This window comes from Ptychodera flava, chromosome 6, assembly GCF_041260155.1.
Source record: "Ptychodera flava strain L36383 chromosome 6, AS_Pfla_20210202, whole genome shotgun sequence".
NCBI classification, from domain to species: Eukaryota; Metazoa; Hemichordata; class Enteropneusta; family Ptychoderidae; genus Ptychodera; species Ptychodera flava.
Genome location: NC_091933.1, coordinates 12,025,807 through 12,049,130, shown reverse-complemented (window position 1 = coordinate 12,049,130; position 23,324 = coordinate 12,025,807). Strand labels below are relative to the sequence as shown.

At 38.3% G+C, this 23,324-nt stretch overlaps 1 protein-coding gene across 1 annotated transcript in view; it reads left to right on the top strand.

Moving 5' to 3' along the window:
- Positions 1-2,776: 2,776 nt before the first annotated feature.
- The window catches only part of LOC139134868 (glycine receptor subunit alpha-4-like), a 36,737-nt gene continuing 16,189 nt past the window's right edge, over positions 2,777-23,324 (top strand). Inside the window, exons 1-4 of the mRNA XM_070701941.1 lie at positions 2,777-3,080; positions 20,510-20,589; positions 21,891-21,958; positions 22,484-22,707. Of these exons, the coding sequence (XP_070558042.1) occupies positions 3,022-3,080; positions 20,510-20,589; positions 21,891-21,958; positions 22,484-22,707 (431 nt within the window). The 5' untranslated portion in view covers positions 2,777-3,021. The remainder of the gene's footprint in view (positions 3,081-20,509; positions 20,590-21,890; positions 21,959-22,483; positions 22,708-23,324) is intronic.

Sequence of the window (23,324 nt, the reverse complement as noted above, 5' to 3'; positions counted from 1 at the left end):
TTTTCCAGTGAATTGGTGTATATGATGAACCAACGAGATATAATCGATAGAGCAGAAACCGGCAAAATTAACAAGCTTATACACAATATCTGAGGCATGAAGATCGCCTCAGAAAATAAAACAGAGTTCAATAATCTCGTTTGACATTTACGAACAATGAAACTGGTATTTGTATGACTACTGCGATCCACATTACATCGTCAATTTTGAGACATTTACGCAAGCATGTCCTTGTCACAGGAGGCGGTAATTTTAGCCAAACCATCAATGTAACTTCAAGTCATAAGAATGATTTGACAAGCTATAGTATTTGCGTCAAGTAAAGAATACACAAAGTATATATCACTCTTGTCTGAGACCTGTATTCAATGGCGCACAAATTATATTAAATATAGATAACTACAGTAATATCATGAACATGACTGGAACTATGGGATAATTGGATCTTCATATTTTCAGATTTCTCAGAAGTGTTAGGTGCCCTACGTATAGCTGAAAGTTGCATATTACAAATTACTAATAAAGACAAGTTTGTGACTTAAAAAGAATAGATGATGTTACATATGCAGATTAAATAGATATTACTGCACCATCCAATTATCCCAAATTAGTTCCAATCGTGTTCATGAGTAAAAGAAGCTGAAGAGATATAAGAATTTAGTTCTAGTCACTTGGTGAAGTCGGGTTACTCATCACAATTTTGTATACAACTTTCCGTTACACATCTTGCATTGTTAGGTGTAGCGGCTAGGAAGTTATATCTGATTGCTAGATTGTCATCATCTACAGCAATTTACGAAGTCTGAAACTTGTATTATTCTTTACAGGATTGGCTGTTTAGGAACAATGAGTTTCATCGAACCGATTGGATAAAATCTTCAAAGACGCCGCACATTAGCCCTGATACATTATACAGTCCTTTCTCTTCAATGAAGAAGAAGAAGAGAAGTGCGCACGCACATTGAGTGGACTGTTGACGATGGAAAGAAGCATCTGCCAATCATGACTGTTGACTAGGAAAACTCGCTAGAACCTAGCAGTAATATGTGAATCATCAACTCTCTGTAGACGCGAAGCAATGGCTGGCATATTCAGCGCAAGTTCTGCAGACGAATATGTCCCAGGTCGTCTTTTATCTTGGAACAGCGTTCCTTGCATCCTGTTTTCTTTATCGTAGTGCGATTGGAAGGGTCACAAATTTACATAAAGATAACAGAATGCTTGCTAATTTTCGTCAGCGGACAAGGAAGACAATGAAATATGTTGGGGTTGTTTGAAAAATAGTGCCCCTATATTTCGTCGATAAATTGTGTATTATGTAAAAATAAAACTTTGAAAGCAAACATTTTCTATTGCACACTTTGGCTGCGACGTGACAGTAAACTACGTTTACTATCAAAGTCGATGAGAACTTATTCCTTCTTTTTACAAAATAAAAACATGGAACAAACACATAGTTTAAATAAAAATGACCCCCTCTTTTAACATATGTTACATGTCAATCGAAGAAGGAATTCAAATCAGGCGTCTGTGCGCTTGAGTCTGCGCATGTTTTGGAAGTATACAGATTCAATGTCATGCAACATCTGCGGATAAGTATCGACCATATGGCTAGGATAATCATGAACGGGGCACCTTGACCCTTATTAGCAGTAATCTTCTTCGCCTTCGGTTATTTCTGTAAACCGCTACCCTGCCATCAAACTGCTATACCAGGTTACATCTCATGAACAGTTGCTAACTCTTACAAAGTTCTATGTCAGGAGAGAGAGAGGGAGGGAGGGAGAGAGAGAGAGGGAGAGAGAGAGAGGGAGAGAGAGAGAGAGAGAGAGAGAGAGAGAGAGAGAGAGAGAGAGAGAGAGTTGGGCAGACAGACAGACAGACAAAGAGACACAGACAGACAGAGACCGACCGACAGACAGACAGACAAAGAGACACAGAAGGACAGACAGACAGACAGACAGAGACAGACAGACAGACAGACAGAGACAGACAGACAGACAGAGACAGACAGACAGACAGAGACAGACAGACAGACAGACAGACAGACAGACAGACAGACAGTCAGACGGACGGACGGACGGACGGACGGAGGGGTAAGAGAATGAAAGGAGAGCTCGTATTGGGGATTTTCTGGTAGCGTTGCTCCCTCAATTGTGAGGACACACATGGAAAAAGCGACCTACGGCAACCGCAGGGACTGTGATGGCACATCATGGCAGTGCAAAAATATCGTAAATGTAAAGAAGTACATTTACACAGACGTACATGTGTGTGTCTGTGTGCATGTACTTGGTCAACTTGTTTTTACAAAGGCTTTTCAGGCAACACCAAACAGACCGCTGGGTAAACTGTAAGATATGTTGCTAAAGGCAAGGCTGCACCTTTCCTCTTCCTCTTGCCTCGAGCGACGGATCTTCAGTCTAGCGGCATATCACAGAGCAAACATTCAATGAAACATGTCTGTTCGCGAAATATAGCGTACGCATTAGGTGTGCGATTGTAGTTGGCTATAACTTTGTTGCAACACGTATGTATGTATGTATGTATGTATGTATGTATGTATGTATGTATGTATGTATGTATGTATGTATGTATGTATGTATGTATGTATGTGCATCTTTGGGCAGATGGGTCAAGTAGGCATGCGCAATGTCATAACACACGAGTCGATTAAATTTGAAATATTATTGATATGATTATTAAACAAACAAAGGGTGCCCAATCAACATCCGTGAAATAGTTTCGCGTAACTAGGGAGTTCACCGAGAAAGACAATTATGCTCATAAGTGTACATGTGATGCTAGTCAATACATTTAGCTCCACTCTGCCGCAAGGCTGGTCTGCAGGCTTACTTTGACTTGCAGCTCACTCGCCAGGTATGTACCCCCTGATTACTACTGGGTGCTCAACAACCAGAAGAAAGTCATCCGTCGATAAACTGAGCGAAGGTGGCGGTTTTCAGCGATTCCCAGCGTTGGATCATTCCGTAGCACACAGACTCGTTGTCCTTTCGGAAAATGTCGATTCACCTGTGCCTCATTTTTATTCTGTGCGTGTGCTCAGGGATCGACTGCGGGTGAGTCTGACAATAACATAATTTCTACTCAAGATTTGATGTCGTGTCAACCAAGTGTCAGGTGGCAATGTCACGCCGAGTTTATCTTGATTTATCGGCGACAACTGGAAGCGTAACGTATTGTTTACCCGATCCAACATTCAATTAAACTTTCATCTCTACGCAGTCGAAATCGCAATTGAAAATAGATTTCACACCTGTCAACCAGGTACAGTGGAAACGAAATCAAAATTCCGCCAATTCTCACAACAACGTGCACACATTGTGGCACCTCGACCTGAGCTGTATTTGGCGCCGACCTCAATTCTTGTGCCTTTGAAAGTGTCGCACTGTCGCTCATGATTTCGCATTCGAATGTTCCTTCACAATGCGCACGGGTGATAGCCTTGGAAGGAACAAATTTTACTGGTAGCGTTGCAGAGTGGCCAGAAAAAGCTTGTATTGTCATTGGTTTCAAACGCCGCTGTTTTAATAAATTTGCTAGACGTAACTTTTGACCAGCTCTATATTTCGCCATAACCATTTTGTGAGATCGCGAATTCTGATGGACTGTTACAGAAGACTCTTATCTTCGTTATCATTTCTTTCAAAGAGGGTTTGAACAAACACATCTTTCAAAGTGCTCTATTCACAATATGCTGATTTTCTGTCGTCGTTGACATATATGGATGACAGATTCTAATCAACACTGAACCACGATGAATCAATAGTCAAGCAACGTGCCGTAGGCATGTGCCTCATCATTACATTCGCTAGGCCTATTGATTTTTTGAAGAATACGTAATTAATAAATCGCGGACCAGGTACTTACTGTATGAGCACGCATATGTCCGCATCCTTTGATTGGCACGGTGGCAAACGAATTATCCTGTAGAGCACGGAGAACCTAAAGATGAAAGTTTTATCCCTGGTGCTTAGCACGCCCATTAACTTCCCATTTTGTCATGAAAAAAGTAGTGGAAACGACCATAGTTTTACATGTGTAGAACCGTAGATGCGGAAAGATGCGGAAGCGAGAGGGTTTTTTGTGTATATATATATATATATATATAATATATATATATATATATATATATATAATATATATATATATATATATATATATATATATATATATATATATATATATATATATATATATATATATATATATATATATATTATATATATAATATTTAATTATGACAAAATTTTGAATTCACTAACAGTCTCACCAGGAGCCGGCATATTGAACTATTACTACGGTTACTTTCGTTTGGAAAGGCGTGTTTCTTTCAACTTTATCTGGAACAGAGTTATACACTTTATTGCGGAAAAATGTCTAGTTATACATGCGAAACTACGCTTATCTAAGCCCACTGTAACACTAAATAATTGAAGCTTGGTGAGAGTTTAATAGGGGTCTGAATTTTCAATTGATCGTCAAATACTCACATGAGTAAACGTTATTTTGCATTTGTTTAATCGGAGATACTGGATGGAGCGATAGGGTATACGCTAGCATGGACTATCATTTAGCATAAAACGTATGTTAAACTTTGCGCATTGGAAGGCACATCGATTTCCTCGTGTTTTGGAGAGGTATCAACTTTCGGTTTGTATCTGTTCGTCGTGAAATGACGTCCTGCTCCCTAGTGACAGGTCGATGCCCCTAGTGATATTATTTGTAGACCGAGAATATCACCAGACCGTGACTAGGTACTCAAGTTGAAGAATTTTGCCTGAGTAAAGTGGGATAAAACCCTCAGGCGACCGAGAAGAGCTCCGGTACTTTCAACACAGAGATGAAGAGCTCAAACATTTTATTGTTAACTTCATATTTAATCAGGAAATCCTGCAGGGGAAGCGAGTCTGATTTATTACAAATCCCATCGAAAAGTCTATTTATGAAATATGAAAAACATAAATAAACGAATTAGATAAATGCAGAAAAAGAACATCGACTTCATACCATGTAAAGCTGATGGAAAAGTTGTGTAGAAATTGTAAGGAAATATAAACATTTAGTCCGACAGTGTTCTACATTTTGTTCATGACTTGGAGAAAGATAAGACTTGGGTGATGACGAAAGCATCCATTTGGGCGTAAAGCGACAAAAGGAGCGGGGCGGAAAGAAATGTAAAGTTTGGAATCACGATTTTTATCCTGTTTGAGTCAATGAGATTTCACGGTTAAAAGGATGAAAAGAAACGAGTGTGAACATAACCCTTAATATCCCTTTAAATCCCATTACATACCATAACTTTTATATTTTAAAGACACTGAAATTAAGACCTTCGTACGTATGGGAATGTTATCAATGCGAGTCCCCAGAAACGTTCAGAACCGAAATTTACCGAAAACAGCCGAGGCCGGATCGGAGCAATGAGCTTCTTCGCTCAATGGAAACCATACTAGACGGTACTTTTGTTCGAAATCGATTACCTAATATAATGACTGAAAAAAGTCACTCGTAGTATTAACTCAGGAAACAGAGACCACTTCACACATTCTGTACTTTCATGAGGACTGTTAATACCACCTACCATCGTCTTCTTCATAATTAATAATTTTTCGTATAATTAGTTTATGTTTTCAATTTGGATATAAAAGAAGAAAATTTATAAATTACGTAAGGGGCATATTTCTTGATGTGGTACATCCACTGTTCTATGTTGTAATTCACACATTGCGAACCTTTGTTTTCCTTTCAATTCAGTAAATGGGCTGAAATAATCTATTTTCTGTTTCGTCGCATCAGGAATACGCCTCTCACTCTGACGCTAATATCTTGCTTGTAAAATAATAAACATCAGAGAAATCGTACTCCGTCATGGTAATGATAAAGACATAGCTTAGGTGATACAACCGTAGCAGTCCCGAAATCCTCGAGTCGAGCGGCAAAATGCTTCGTCCGCTATCAAAAAAACATCCTGTTCCCTTATCACGTGAAAAAATATGGACTGTTACCGCCCGCTTTCTTTTACCTTACATGTTTTATCACACAACTGATTCACAGAAGTCCTGTGAGGCTGACATGGTGAGTAGAATGAACGAAATCGCAGCTCTACTCAAAATGAGACTCTGTGACACAATCGGCATTCACAGAAGCACCAAAAATTACTCTAACTGCGAAAGCAGAAATACTAGGCCGCTTCAAAGCATTGAATTCCATACTGAATGCTATGGTGTTTGCGAGTCCATAGTATTTGCCGTGTCACGTGATTTAGGATCATCAAAAACACACGTTATTGGCTTGAAAGACGACGGGAATTCAGGTGGTTTTATTTCCTGCAGTAATCGCGATGTAAGCAATTCTCCTTGCTTGAGAAAACACACTAATTACAGTATTACATTGATTGTATCACGTACATGTCGGTAGTGGATAGTCCTAATGGGATATTACTCTGCAAGTTAAGATACACACACATACATACATCTGTATTGTCTTGAGATGGGACTAAATTAGCTTCTCCTCATCTAAGGCGTCTTGGTGCAAAATGACCAAGACGTTTTTCACGATCATCACACAAAACTTGTCATAGAACATCTCACCGTAGAAAGTTATTTCTACACAAGCCAGCTTCAAACTACGGACATTGCAATTGGTTTAACCCTGCTCCATTCAGGGCGAACGTGTATCTCAGTACACAGGTACGAACATCAACACTAAATACAAAATCTCGTGCTCGGAAGTTCCGTTGATCAGTGCTCCGATTTATCGATGACACGTGTGGTACAAGAGACAGTAAAGAATTTGAAGATGATTAACCATGGGTGTCTTCTATAGTCCGAGTTCAAAAGAAATATGCCAGCATGAAACATTTCTTGAATCGGACATAACTATAGTTAGTTTGGATATTTGCGTAATAACTCTTGGACCAGCTTCACGATTTTCAGTTTTCCATGGAATCCACGTATCCACGTTGCTCTTGCAACTCTTCAAACGAAAGACTTTTATTCCTAAAGCTTCTAGCTTTCACAATGGGGTGTCGTGCTAAGGTAGAGAACGACTCAAAATCATTAGGCAAGTCCACGAAACGGAAAACTATTTGAAAAAATCAACACAACAGAACTGAGAAGACATCACAAACAACATCAGACTTCAAATAACTTGAGATATATAGTGGTTTCAAGCTGGTACCTTAACAATACTGGTAGAGGAGCCAAGACACTCAACTGTATTATTTAACAGCCCTGAAACAGTCAATCTTAGTACTACCGATGAGCCGTATAAGTAGTTTTTTGAAGATCTCAAATCTTTGTTACCTAACGATTGTTCTCGAACGTGTTTCCATCATTTCAACTATCGAAACGCAACACTGATTTGTGATATTTGTGAGAGTTTATGCACTTGCATATGTAATGTTTGTTACTAAGGACATGCATAATGCTATCCAAAATGTGTGTAATGAGGCAATAATATATATATATATATATATATATATTATATATATATATATATATATATATATATATATATATATATATATATTATATATATATATATATAATATGTATATATAATGAGGATATATATATACATATATAAAATCACAGTTCTTGCTATTATCTTATCATTCGATCAGACTGTTGCTATGGAAACGTGCTTTTGAATTGCTGACCTTCAAATATTTTCAAAATAGGTATTGGTAATATAAGCATCCATTGATAAGACAGTTCTTGTTTCCTTATCCTGTAAAATGTATGCTTTGGGTTCTGTATAAGGTCTGTTTCTATGGCAGGTAAGGCAGTTATGCTCGTATCGGAATATCAAATTTCATTCTGTCAACGATTGTTGATATCGTGCACTGGGAACGACGACATTGCCGCCGGGTGTCTGCGCCAATTTGCTTGATGTTTCAAGCCCCTCGAGACGCCCGTTCGGTCTCGCATGTCTAGATTATTATCCATGGGCAGGTGAGCGATATAGTGTTCAGTTCGTTTGGAAATCACGGGGGAGTTTCTGTCGAGGAAATGTTGCTGTACAGCTCACGATCGATCGCAGTGGCGTAGTCGGCTATGGATTGGTAAAGAGAACCCGGTTGCCATGCCAACTGCGACGAGTCAAAGAAAGCAAAGCAGAAATGATGCACTTTGTACAAGCAATTCAGTCATGTTTCTGGTAATTGTTGCAAATTATAGGAAGTTTTCTGCGCAGTTTTCAAGTCTATTTCTGTCTTATTCTATATGTACTGTTGTTGGTGCCAATAATAATCATTCTCTAACACTTCCCTTTCCACATGTACAACTGGGATTCTCAGTTGTTGAAAGTCATTCATAAATAGTCATGTTTGCTACAGTACCTGTGTCTTCCTTAGACTAATCACGTCGTAGTCAGGACGTGCTGTGTTGTTGAAAATGACCGTTTGATCTACAGGTAACGTTAATTTCTAGAGTATTAATACAATATCCACATAAAAACCCAACGTTTGGCTGAACTGCGATTAATATCATAATGACTCTCCATTTGATACCTTTCGGACCTTTTCCATGTTTACATCATGTGATATCTAGCTTGAAATTAATTACAACCCGGAACAAAACCTGAGGCATTAAATTATGTAGTCAGTACAGGTAATTCTCGTATTCAGAGGTGTTCATCACGTTGCCAAACGAAGACGACAGGGAGTTGGCGAGGGTGCCAGGAACATTTGTCTTTCCGCCACCTCTATATATAGCGGAAATTTCTTTCGCCTGTGTGAGAAATTGTTTCGTAAAGGCCCCGCTAAATATTAATCAGCAGTACACGTGTAACTCTGGGCCCCTGCGATCTCTAAAACGGCACACTGCGACTCACACGTAGTGACATACTGTACATCTATACAGGCGTATTAATTGAACCATTAAATCATTGTTCAACAACAACACATCAAACTTGTAGCCAGTCTTACAATAACAGCAATTACGTTATAAAAATGGCGTGTCCTTTCCGCAGTTTTACGACAAAAACGGAAAGGGTTGGTCCTGTGGTAATACAGAAAGTATCTGTCGCAAAAGATTTCTTGAACTTTCAATAATTATCGGTGATTGCAAGTTCGGTCGAGAACGACGAAAACATCGTTCACAACAGGGCTCTGATGTTTAGTTAAGTTTTGTTAATTACTTGTTGAATACTTGTTGAATGTGAACTTGGTCTGACAACTTCATTCTAATCTGTGATTTTGAGTGTACAGTGGATACATAATTATTAGTTGCTTTGAAATTGTTTTTAAAAAACAGCTCAATAACAAGACCATATATTTTATTTAAACTTGTGTACGTTATGCTGCATCCCCCTATTACATAGCTTGAGGGATTTTTAGATTTCACGTGAGCCCAGGTCCAGTCGTCACCCGTTTAACCTTTCACATGCTCAGTAGAAGTCTACTCGGTCATGAGTAACATTGACAGTGATTTTGACACACTGTCGTGGCATGAGTTGAAGCGATCACGTAGGTTAATGCTATACACGTAGCGAAATTGATGATACTATATAGTACGTGTGAATGAAACCAGTTTAAAGATCAATGTGAACTTTGAACCCGGGGGCATGACTCGCTTGTACTTACGCCCTGCTCTGTCGAGGTACCGAGGGGCGCTCGGAAGGTTTCGCCGTCGGCAGGAGAGAGGGAAAACTTGTGTTGGGAGGGAAGCTTTTCAAATTGTGATAGGATCCGAGGCAGTTGCGAACAGCTTTTGCTTTCCCTTTTGGAAGCACATTTTGCCAAAACTTCTTTTAAACACTATATTTACACTAAATAAGACTGAAAACACCCTGAGTTGCAATTCCTTGAAATAGGCTGGTTGGCCTACCCTGTTTCATTGAACCGTTTGACGTTTACCGTTGTTACGTCTATGGTAATTACGGTCTGTACCTTTAATATTGTCAAATTTCCATATTTACGTTCTATTAATAACTTTATGATAACAATGAAATAGGGAGATGGCAATGCCACATGTATTGACGTCAAAGAATTTAGTATGCAAACAATTTGCATACTTTCGCTGATTGAAAATTCGCTGCAACGGTAAAAACATCCTTACGAGCGCAAGTGGCTGGTGCAATAACAATTTCCTTTTCAAAAACGGAGGGAAAACGAAAGTGACATTAATTATCGTAATTTGCAGGCGACAGTAATTAATTTTATTCAACTTGTTTGTTGGAGCCCTTGTTTATAGAGTCCTCACGTTCCTGTCTATACTCAGTTCAACTCTACATCAGCGATGTAATTGGCCTCTTGGGTGTAACACAGTCACTCCTACAGAACGCAGGAGCACCATGATTTGATTAATCGATCATACCAATACTTTGTTCACAAACGACGATAACCCGCTGTCTGAAAAAGTGCCTGAGAACCTGCCTTTTTCCATACTTACCTCATGCAAATAAGTGGAATGACGTAAATTCAAGTGTACATCAACTCGACATGTTAAAAAGTTATAGGTTGCCGGTCGAAATGACAAGTCTAGCACGGTACAGACATTGCAACGCGGCGTATACTTTTAACATAGCTTTCAACTCTATCGTCTTTCATGAATAGGACTATAACCTCCCCTCAGAGTACGCCACTTTCCACAAAAGCAGTGAGCAAGAGCCACGAATTTACTGGAAATGGTCTTTCTCTTCCATCTGATTTCTAAATCGCCCACACAAGTGCAATAAATTGGCGTAGGTCATTATTTTCTTCTGTATACCACGGCCCCTCTATATGGACCGTGTGTAGGCCATTGCTGAGTACCATTGTCCTCATCTGATAGGGGCAGTTCTCAATCCCTGGTTTTCGGATATAGTTCGTGTTGACATTGAGTACTTACATGGTGTCAGACCTTTGTTTTCCTGTGAAATTTTATCAAATTAGTTGATCTACTTTTGTTAATGACCTTCCCCTTTATTGATTGGGTCATGTAACATCCGTAGTCAAAAAGTCAGAACAATTGATTCACAATACAATTCAAACAACAAATGTTATCGATATAATCATCTAAATGATGCAAACAGCGTGTCAGGCTCGTCTGATCGAATGCCACCTGTTCGAAATGTCTGACTTTAATGATGCTCGTCTTATCTTCTTCTTTAAATTAAATCGATTACAATCTCTTGTCTTACCGTGTTTTATTTGTTGTCATTAATCAAGGGCACTGTCATGAAAAGGAAATTGCTATAACGGAGCCAGTACACAAAAGCGTCTTAATCAACTTCATACTTGTAGTGTAACGTAATTGTTTCAGCATTCGCAAATTACCTTACGTAATAAGTCACACTACTGCCACGTGTGGATTAAAAAGTCACAATGCTGTTCATTTCACGTCACGTGTGGATTAAATATGTATGTACTTGAATACTGTAGGCGTCTCGTTTCTACTGTCTGTGGCGTGAACTGACCTTACAGCCGGTTGAAAAAGGTTGAACTCGACGTGGATGGACCAGGACAAACTGAAATTACTGACACATTAAAGGAGCATCAATGACCACGACGACTTCATCATTGATTCACTGGAGGAAACTTTTTATGCAGCGGGGAGAGGTGGGGGGGTTGTTATCACGTATGGAGATCCTCTGAAACTTGCATATTCAAGAATTTGAATGAAAACAATCCAACATTGCTTTGTATATCTCACTATGGATATCTTCCGAAATGCACTGAATACTTTGTCCCAGACAGGTTGAATTGACGCATTCTCCTGCGCAAAAGCTCGGTCCCTCGGACCGTGGTACAAGTGACCAGAACTTAGATATAAGATCAAACGATGGATTGCGGTGTTTTAGTGATCAAAAACGATTTCAATATTTAGTAGTAGAAATGGAAACACAAAAGGAGTTTACATAAAGTTATCTTGTTTGTTTTTAGACAAACTGTACCAACTACCAGCTTCATGGATCTGCTCTTTATCCCCAACACTAGCAAGTAGTCAGCAATCGTTTGAGGTTCAAGTTCAGAATCAGGTCCGAGGCATTTAGGTTAGCGTTACGGCTGCACTGTGTTGCTGAAATTGACTTAGTGAACTGTTCTTGATGTACGTCAAAGTTTCTCTAGGCTGAATGCACTGAGGTTTACTGCTATGTCACGCCTGTTGATTGTGGTTTTGTGGACAGTATATCTTGGAATTCACTGATGTGAAGAGAAAGTACTCTGATAGATTCAAGAGAATTTCGGATCGTTCTGGTTGTTGAATAATGCACAGGGCCATTTTCACTCAAGTGCTGTGACTTGAGTCCGTTATGCATGTGGTACCGTAGTATCGTTTTATCACATTATTATTCAAGTGCTATTAAGAGGAGAGTCGACCGGAGCGCTTAAAACTTATTCCTCCGATTTTGTTCATAATTTGACAACCATTCGTCTAGGAAATATAAGGTTCGACCTATCTCTCTCATGACATTCTTGCCCTGAGTCGCTGTCAATGGTAACAGGGCGTCTGAAAAGATGCATGTACCGCACTAGTACAACATATGAGTTGATTACGTCATTATCGGTGAATAGGAATTACATTAAGTGCTAGGAAGTGTGTAGATAATGTGCTAATTTATATATATATATATATATATATATATATATATATATATATATATATATATATATGTGTGTACAGATTTCATCGTGGGAAATTACAGTGCTAATACAGGCTAAAAGCAGAGCGTTATAAATAATTAAATTGTAACATAACCTAAAGACACAGTCTAATGGTCAGTCCGAACCATACAAATGAGAGTGAAGACCTAAGGAAAATTTAGCAGGATGCATGGAGCTGAAGCAACAGATACTATCACTTCCTTGTACTTGAAGTAATTTGTGTTATATATATATATATATATATATATATATATATATATATATATATATATATATATATATATATATATATATATATATTAAGGTTCTCAAAGCTATTGAGGTGGACTGAAACATGTCTCTTTAAGAGAAAAAATACAATTTAATCGTTATAAATATCGTAATAATCTTTCTCTGCTTATAGATTGTGTTTAATCTATTTTATTGTGTAGATAACTGCCTCTCCAACATTGGTTATTTGAATGAAAATCCTTTGTTGTTATTAATTCTGTGGAATAGTCTGCGCTTGAGCCTACTTTACCAAAATACGTTCAATAAGGCCGACATAAATCATGGACGCTGAATATTAATGTTACTGTACGTAAAATGTCATGTCCTGCCTGCGATTATTGCTCTCAGGAAAAGACTTTTAATATGGGGGCTACATCAAAACCTTTCATTTTACTCACAGAACATCGACATTGTGTCAGTCTGTCGAAGGAAAAAATAATTGTAAAAGTTTTGCGAGTCGACAGCAAAACCATGCTATTCAATAGCAGTAAATCAAAATATTATCTATACGTCACATCAGATTGTCAATTATGATTGCATTGATAATAAAACGTACGGTGTCCTGGCCTGTTTAAACATCACACATTCGTGTTCTATATAAACTGAACGGTATGTTTATGTTGACTGAGATGCGTGGTTGTGAACACTTTTGCTCATACCAAATTCCAGTAACATACTTTAAAAAACTACAGTACAAGCGTATATTTCAGCTTTGTACATTCCATGAGGCCATTTAAAGAAAAATTTTTGTTTGTCGTCCTTGGATTTTTGAAAAAACCTATATCAGCCAGCCAGCCAGGGGAAAAAACGAACACACTGAAAAACATTATTGTATTAACATAAGCTCAATTTTTGTTTGGTTTCCTTTGAAAAAATAATATTTTTATTTGTAACAGCGTTAACATTGCGTTTGTTTTCTTAATTTTCTCAGAAAGCCTACTAGTACGCGGACGGCAAACAAAGAATTTTACTTAAAGCGCCTGAAATCGATTCACAGTGGATGACTCAATTGTATTTATGCACTGTGTGCGCTTTCATGCTGCGCATACGAGTTAAAACTTGGTCCTCTCTGATTGAAAAATATATTCAATCTTAGCGATTCAAAGTTTAATGTTTTCATGACCTCGTCATTCACATTTACCGCATAACCCGTGCAATTATTTTGGAGCTCACAGCTGACGATCGATAAAAAAAGTTGACTGTACTGATAGTTTTCACCCATGATGGTAACCTCCGTCTCAGTTCATGTATAAGCAATATTTCAGAGTTTTAGTGTAATTTCAAAGCTTTCCCCCTCAAAACTGTGAAAGGTTAATAAAAGAGTTCACCTCCAAGTCTGATAGATTGATTCGCCTCGATTTCTGACACCTGTGTCACCTCGCCAAGTGTTCCTCAATCAATCAGAGCCCATTTCGTCGGGCGAATGTGCGTACGAGGCAAGTGCATAAACTTCAGCTCGACATTATGACGTTAATAAAATGCCAAAAGTCTGATTATCTGAAGGACATATGAAATAGATTTTCTTTGGAATTACACTGTTATTTATATTCTCCGTAATTTGAGCCATAAACGTTATTAATCCATTAATTAAGGATTAATCAATAAACTATTTGGGAACGAGGCCAGAAGTGCTATGATGTCAACACATCAGTCAGTGTCTCATTTAAATATATTTTTTGAACATTTTCCTGCGACGCTGTTTACACAAATCTGCATTCACCTGAGACAGCGTGTGAGTGGAACCCTTGTCATTTTCTTCGAAGATTTGTGTCCTTGCACCTGATGTGCATGCATCCATTCACACGTCACACGAGAGAGCAAAAACAAGGCCAGGAGAAATACGAGGAGAAAAACAACAACAAGATAAACCAAAACATGAAATCGTTGAAATAAAGATATTCTTGTTAGGTTACCCGATCCACATATTTGCTAGTGGCAAATCCCAAGTTATATCATATATACTAACAACACGATTGGAACTTATTTGGGATAATTGGATGGTGAAGTAATGTCGATTTAATCTACAAATGTTATCTCATCTGCTTTTCTTTTTATATTACACACTTGTTTTTATGAGTAATTTGCGATATTGCAACATTCAGTTATATGGCACCTAACACTTTTGAGAAATTTGTAAAATATGAAAATCCAGTTATCCCAAATTAGTTCCAATCGTGTTAAAATATATATATGGGCACATTGTATATATATGTATATATATATATATATATATATATATATATATATATATATATATATATATATATATATATATATATATATATACTTCTGTAAAATATGCAATATGGACATTCGGTGTAAATTTATTATTTGAGTCCACTAGATCCAGCGCTGACAATGCAATAATAAGCTAGGTGTATCTTGTTGGTCTATTGTCATCATTTTATCACCAATTTAAGCCGCCGTCTCAGAAAATGTGACCGAACCCCTGGCCAAAGTAAATTAGCGAGAATCGTGTTGACTATAGAACTGATGTGTGTGTCTCGCGACAGAAAAGTAAAATAGGTATCAGGAAACGATATGCACCAATGAAAACAGATTTTGTAAACAGTCACAATATATGTAGCTTAATAGTGCACTATAAATTTTAACCCTATAGTCTTCTGCAGTGATAACTGAATGTACAAGTAAGCAAACGTAAATGAATACGCACAATGCGTAGATTTATGTGAAGATGCTTACAAAGATATTTGTAAATAACCTACCTGCCATACCTACATACCTGCGTACCGATCAACAAAACTATTGAAAGGACCGATCTATCTATACGGATTAGTTTACCAACGAACCACAGAAAAAACCCCGAGGTATGGAACATCTTCAGGCCTTGGGTAATGATATAGCCAAGAGAATTCTCAGTAATCGCCAGATCAATATGACGTGATACTCAATCAAAACTTTGTGCACATATTTCATCAACATAGATTTTGAGGGCGAAGGGAGATAAACTTTAATTTATGATTATTTGGTCGACAATAATGGAGGACAACATCACGGAGGCAATGCCTAGGCAATTACTGTTCCAAATGAAAAGTTTTGACAAATAACGCCGCAACTTTGCCATGTCCTTGGCTTTAGAATAATTAGTTAAGAACGATATCTCATTGATAGATAGATAGATAGATAGATAGATAGATAGATAGATAGATAGATAGATAGATAGATAGAAGATAGATAGATAGATAGATAGATAGATAGATAGATAGATAGATAGATAGATAGATAGATAGATAGATAGATAGATAGATAGATAGATAGATAGATAGATAGATAGATAGATAGATAGATAGATAGATAGATAGATAGATGATGGATGGATGGATGGATGGATGGATGGATGGATGGATGGATGGATGGATGGATGGATAGAAAGATAGATAGATGGATGAATGGATGGATGGTGGATTGCTTGATGAATGGGAAGATAGATATACATGTGTTTCTTCAGGTGCATTCATTTGATCGATGCTTTTGTTTCTTTATCCGAGCAAACTACTGTCCCAAGTGCAAAATTTATTGAATGACCTCGGTAGACCGATTATGACATTTAATGATATGTTTAAAGATCTGAAGGTCAAATATTACCAAACTTTAAGAAAAACAAGCGATGTCTATTTTTTGAACTTCAGTTGACATTTCATTGTAAAGGTCGGAGTTGGTAGACTATTTTGATGAGAGCCATTAATGTTCTGTTGATTCTCATGATTTATGTCGTATCGGTCCTCCTACACAAGTCCGCATTAAACTCTCATCGACTCACATTCGTCAAAGTGGAATTGCTATGCAGGGAATATGGCTAAATGGCCCAACGACTCCAGGGTAGAAGGAATGGCCAGGCGCTTCTTGTCATGGCCAATTTGATGCCCATTATTCCTGAAAATTTGCCCAGAAACAACAACAAATTACTTCTATCGTTTCTTTTAATGATCGATAATGGCAAATTGTAATGTCTTTTCTCCATAATCCTAAGCGATCATATCGTCTCATCAATCAACAAAAACGTCATTTCGCTATCAAACGTTAAATATATCAGAGGGAAGAGAAAATCGATTCGATAGATTGTTTTATATTTTACTCAGACCGGCTGAGTTAATATTATGATTCAAGGATAATTTGAATGGGCACTGGGTATGCGCTACGAAAGGGTAAGGCTTGAACTTTCGCTCAAACTTTCCTCGTTGAAATGTAAACTATTTTCTTTCAAAATCAAGAATACAAATCATGGATCACCGTGCAAACTTTGGTACCAGAGAAATGTATCTAACACTTACCGATATTTGAAATTATATTTATAACCCACGTGTTATCTCTACAGGGTAAAATGATTTTTTTCGAAAACATCTAGGACGGTAAAAGTTTTCTTACTAAAAGACTTTAAAATTAGGCCCCGAACATAAACGTATTAGGGAAAATTACAATATAAGTCTGAATATATATTCTCGAGGCATTTTCTACCTTAAAATAAGTTTCTTTACAGAAAGTTAACTCTGTTTGCTGATTCTTGGAAAATAATTATCAATATTTGGTAAAGTCCACTCTATTTAATATAAGTAATCTTGCACAGTGTTATTAATTATTTCAATATCATTTAGACTCTTGCGTGACTATCACTCGTCATACATCCAGCCAGCGACAGTTCGTCCATAATATACATTTTTATGAAATTATCTTTCGACGGTGACTAAACCTTAGAACGAAAAAACAATGAGTGCGTTATCGTACATTTCTCCGATTCGCCAATTCGTCAACCAAATGACTTCGCTCAAATTAAACAGACCAGTCACATCTCCAGTTCTAGACTTTCATTTGTGACACAAGCAGTAAACGGGGAAAGCTTTCGTGACAGGGTCATGTGAGTCCTCAAAACTTTCCTGGTCAAACGTATCGAAGAAGAGCTCTTTAAAAAAAAAGTACTCCCTTGTAATTCTCAAATCAGGCTACAACTTACGGTACTTCAACGTGGTGATGTGCAAGTCATGCACACACAAAAACGACCACCACATTGCCCTACGTAAACTCCCGGGACGTGTTAGGGAGGACAAGACACTTACTACACCATTTGATAATTTTGATAAAGGCTTTCGATGCAGTGACTACTGGCATAGGTATAGCAATATAATGATAAGTCATAATATGGCTAGGGTTGTGGTGAAATGCAACGAATAACCGGGGCCTCCACCATGAACTTTATCAAATTCGTCAATCATCAAAACTCATCCAACTTGCTGTCAGTAGCTGTCATCGTCGATTGTGACGTCATGTGTTTACACTCGTTTCTGTTATTTTCTTCTTTTGTTTAAATAAATGTCGAAGGTTGTTGTCGAAGGTTGCTGATTTAAGACTTTAATTCGTGTTTATCAATTAAATTTTGTGCCTTCATGACCATGATGTGGATTAATTGCATGATGAAAGCGTTATAGAAATAATCAACGAGATTGCTTGATAATTGCTATTTTCAGATTAAAAATAATTAATTTATTCCCACTGAGATGCTCAGGAGTTGAAACGCGTTTAAGAGCGTAGAGCTGAGCTCTATTTCAGCGAGCGACTTGTTCAAAAATTCATCTAATTATAAACATTACGTTCAAGGTCATCGAATAATATCTAGCTTGAGCAAAGCTTATGAAATTTCTGTTTGTATGAAAGCTATACAGCGACGATGATTATCAGGATCAAATAACAGTTCGAGATTGAAATATTAATATACGGCTGTGCTGTGTATCAAGCAGTGATCGACCACGGTGGTTGATTGTGATGTTTCATCTAAACGTACACTGTGGGTGCAAATAGCTAGGCGTTAACATTGAATTGATTTTAAATATCGTACGGTGTTTTCATGGACTGTGAGCTCTTGAAACGGTAAAGTTCCTTAAGAGGGACATTTAGATAAAGAGAGTCGACGGAACTGCGCCTGCGCGACTTTCTTGTTTACAAGCTATGTGTATTTCCTGCATGACATCTGGATGTAACATTTAAATTTTGTACATTATGATAAACATGTTCTAATTTTCATCAGTCGCCAACGTACCTTGGAGACAGTGTTTACTTTGGTCGTATGGGTCCCATACGACATTTGAGCGCAGTTGCGACGATCCCCTCCCCTTAATCCATGGCCTAGACTGCCCCGCTTGCTTCTCTCGGCAGCAGTTACTGACTGCCGGCTCGTGTGTGCCATCGAATTCATCCCATGATCTACGCTACAGCCTACCACCGACGCGACAATCTGTTTACTTTATTCCTTGAATTTATTCTGTTTTGATATTTTCATATGCCCACAGACTTTGGAGCAAGTCTATCCATGGCCAAGGCCATATTTCATGCCTAAGCGGATAATTATAGCAGGGCGCGACGTTTGAATGCCGTTATATGTTCAAAAAGCTAACGTTTTGGTAGCAAATGTAAAAAAATGTCTGAAGTTCAGAGAAATTTATGGAGTTTTGGAATACTCACTACACTATCTTGTTTTTGATTTCCATGTTAAAGTGGCACTCCCACTTGGTAACATTTTTAAAACACATTTTTTAATGCCAACGGTCGATATTTGACGTGGCGACTGCCCGCGGATCGCGAGATATCGATAAAAACATGTCTTCAAAAAAGTAAAAGTTTGAATTCCGGTGGCCCACCTAAATTCAGCTTCCGAACATCGAACGTTCGGCACTGGGGCCATTGTCAACTAAGCTATGGAGTACGAGTCTACGTTGACGCTGCTGTACGCCACAGTACCACTCGCGTCGGTGATCGGTCATGCCCCGTGGGAGAAAGCTGAGTCTTACTGACTTGGCGAAAAAACGAAAACCAATTTTTGCTGATTCTACCAAATATTCGCATAGGTGACTAGCCCAGTTACGTGCGGTTGATACATAGGGGCCGTTGCATAGACGCATACCACGCGCGCGGCGAACCACACATACTGTGTGGCAGACAACAAAATGTAGTCATCGGAGGCAGCTAATATTTTATATGTAAAAACTGATGTCTATGTGGTATTGGTTAAAAATATAATACATCTGATTTAGAATAATGAAAACGACAAAACTAAGGAGAAGTTTTAAAAAACTTACCTGAGGTAAAGGCATAATGCTGTATATAAAGTTTTTGCAGTGAGAGTAAATTAATTGCGTCGTTCGAACTTATTATAGACTCCCCAGAATATCGTCAATCAGCACAACAACAAACCTTCGGGCGATTTCGGGTCAAAATTAGAAACGATCGTAAAACTTCGGGATGTGAAAAATACGCTCGGGAAATAACATGTTTTTATCGATATCTCGAGATCCGCGCGCAGTAGCCACGTCAAATATCGACCGTTGGCATTAAAAAATGTGTTTTAAAAATGTTACCAAGTGAGAGTGCCTCTTTAAGAAGCGGACATGCTTATGCAAAAAAATATGTCGCTTACAAAAGAAACACTCGGACAAAAAAATTGCAGTTCTCATTAAAGCATATAGTGCGATGAAATAAACAGTTTTTCCCCATATTGACTTTTATAGGGCACGCCAATCCAATGTTTAGACAACATTTTGATGGCCACTTGTGTAAACTTAGCTTAGGTAAGCGAATACCTTTTTTCAGCTCCCCACTGAACTAGTCATCTCCTTGCAGATTCTACAGATATGCCGATGTTCTATATGACATCATATCCCGTAAAGACTACGATCCGCACATGCGCCCTCATCCCGAAGGTAAGCACAAATTTTGGAGTTTAAGAGTTACCTGCGGAGGGACATCGATCCAGATGTCGTAAAGCTATACTCATGAAAAAAAATACAAAAAAGCGAGTCACATGATTGTTTGCGACCGTAATTTGAACTTGTTAAACTAGACGTAAATTATGTTAGACTTTATGGCGTAGATGTGCCGTCTAGCTCACAGTGACCCTTTAGCATCGTAAATAGAAAATACAAAGTCATGACTTATTTATGAATATAATTTCACTCTAAAGGGCTCAGACTCTCAGAATATGTACTCAAACGACAAAACATGCCATCAGAGACTGTCAGTATAGGCAAAGGTGCCTCAGCCGAGGTTCCCAGACCGCTAAAAAGACACGTTCAACCACTACTTCTGTCCTATCAGTGTACTGGAAGTTGAAAATTTAGTGGTTAGAACAGAACTTCCTGATCTGAATTTTACACTCATGGAAGTACTCATTTATAGTAGTAAGTACAACAATACACAAAAAACCCGAATTAGGAAATATTTTTATTTGTCGACGCACCGAGTCACGTACATTTTTTAATAGTGTTGGTCCTTCCCTGAGCTTGTTGAGTCACGTGTTTGGGTCCGATTTCAAAATCCGGCAGCTCAATGTCGTCTGTCTTTCTTGGCTGGCTACTTTGATTTTTCCTCGCCAGATTTATAGATAAGCTGTATAGTACATGTAAAAGCTTCCCCTGATTAGTTTTTGGCCATCATGATACGATTTGGGAAATAAATGCATTTGGTAAAACGTCGGAGATATCATGTAACTTGTCTCAGTGACACAGGGTACACATTCGATTTTGATGAAAATGGATAGGAAATGTAACAATATCCATGATATTGATAATTGGAAGGATATAGACATTGCCGGCGAAAAATTGCTTACATTAACGATGAGCTGAACTTTTGTTGGATTTCTCTGTGCAAAATATTGCCATGTATTTACGCGAAAGATTTATTTTACAATACTTTACAATTGGAGAGAGAGAGAGAGAGAGAGAGAGAGAGAGAGAGAGAGAGAGAGAGAGAGAGAGAGAGAGAGAGAGAGGGAGAGAGGGAGAGAGAGGGCGGAGGGAGGGAGAGTTGCTTTCAAACATTAGTTTTGTCTAGTGAATCGTACCATCCATCGATGACTTGAATTCACTGTGTTGCTTGGTTGAAAATTATGCTTCGACCAATTTCGATAATGTGACTGCCATCTAAAGATAAGATACGCAGTCAATCATTTTATATCTGTAAATATCTATGCACATTGATCATTGCTTCTCATATGTTATTGCAGGTCCGCCAGTCAATATATCAGTCTCCATCTTCGTTACAAGCATCCATTCACTGTCGGAGGTATCCATGGTAGGTTAGGGAGGCAGGATGTTCCATCAATATATATTCCCCAGTTTTAGACTCTGAGATGTCACCCTGTCAGTGTCACGTCAATTTATGTATTCGGTGCTGTCGGAGGACAAGGAGCAGAGAGAGAGAGAGAGAGAGAGAGAGAGAGAGAGAGAGAGAGAGAGAGAGAGAGACAGAGAGAGACAGAGACAGAGAGAGGCAAGCAGGCAGGCAGACAGGTGAGAGAGAAAGACACTGCCAGATAACACAGACAGACCGACAGGCAGACAGACAGGCAGACAGACAAGCAAACAGACAGACAGAGACTGAAAGACAGATGGACATTGCGATGACATTGCGACATTGCGATTGCGATCATAATGTTGAGTCTATAGTTCATATTTATTCATATTTTTGTGTTTATCAGGTTATTTATCTATCTGCATTTCAAAGTTAACGAGTGACCGATTTACACGTCGAACGAGTAATATTCTTCAGGTCTCTCTTCCATGATCAGTAGATCATGTCACTCTCAAAATCTTTCAGGACTACGGCACAACGTTGTTCATGTCTGTGTACTGGAATGACCCAAGATTCAAGTTCAACGGGACCGAAGCCATAGCTTTGCCGACGGGTTCTGATTTACTGGGAAAGGTGTGGACGCCAGATTTGTACCTTGTCAACGTGAAAGAAGGCATGCTTCATCAAGTCACTGTGACCAACAAACACATCAGAGTTTATCCGTCTGGCAAAATATTGTATGATTTGAGGTGAGGCCATTGCCTTTACTATTTTTATTTAAAAGGATGTTACCTCTATAAGATGACTACTCGGACAACGTCGTCGTCGACGACGACAACAACAACAACAACAACAAAAACAACAACAACAACAACAACATTTTCATTATCATTACCATTATCACCGCTATTGTCTTCGTCAGGCTCAATATTTTGTACAGAAAGGACTTTTCCAACAAATCCCAGCTGTGTATTAAAACATTCAGAATAAAATTTCGCGGACTTGAAAAACGGAAAAAGATTAGAGATACGCGAAATCAACAAAAAACAATTCACCAAAATACGAAAAAATTATCAAACGAGATAGTTCGATTTTATGACTGCAGTTTTGTTTTCCCTTGACATCAAAGTGGACGCAGCGGTATTATTTTACGCCTGACACTCGTATAAAGAAACCGTAAACTCATTTTGCGAGTGGGCGGCAAGTAAGCCACTCATTGCAATAATTTATATGGGCGTACAAGCATTTTTCAGTCACGTATGATCAATTGTGCTTACACTTCACCAAACCCGTAACTGAAACGAGAAGTTCCTGCGACTGTGTTGAAAATAAGACACGGCAATTTTGTAATTACAGCGTAAATGGA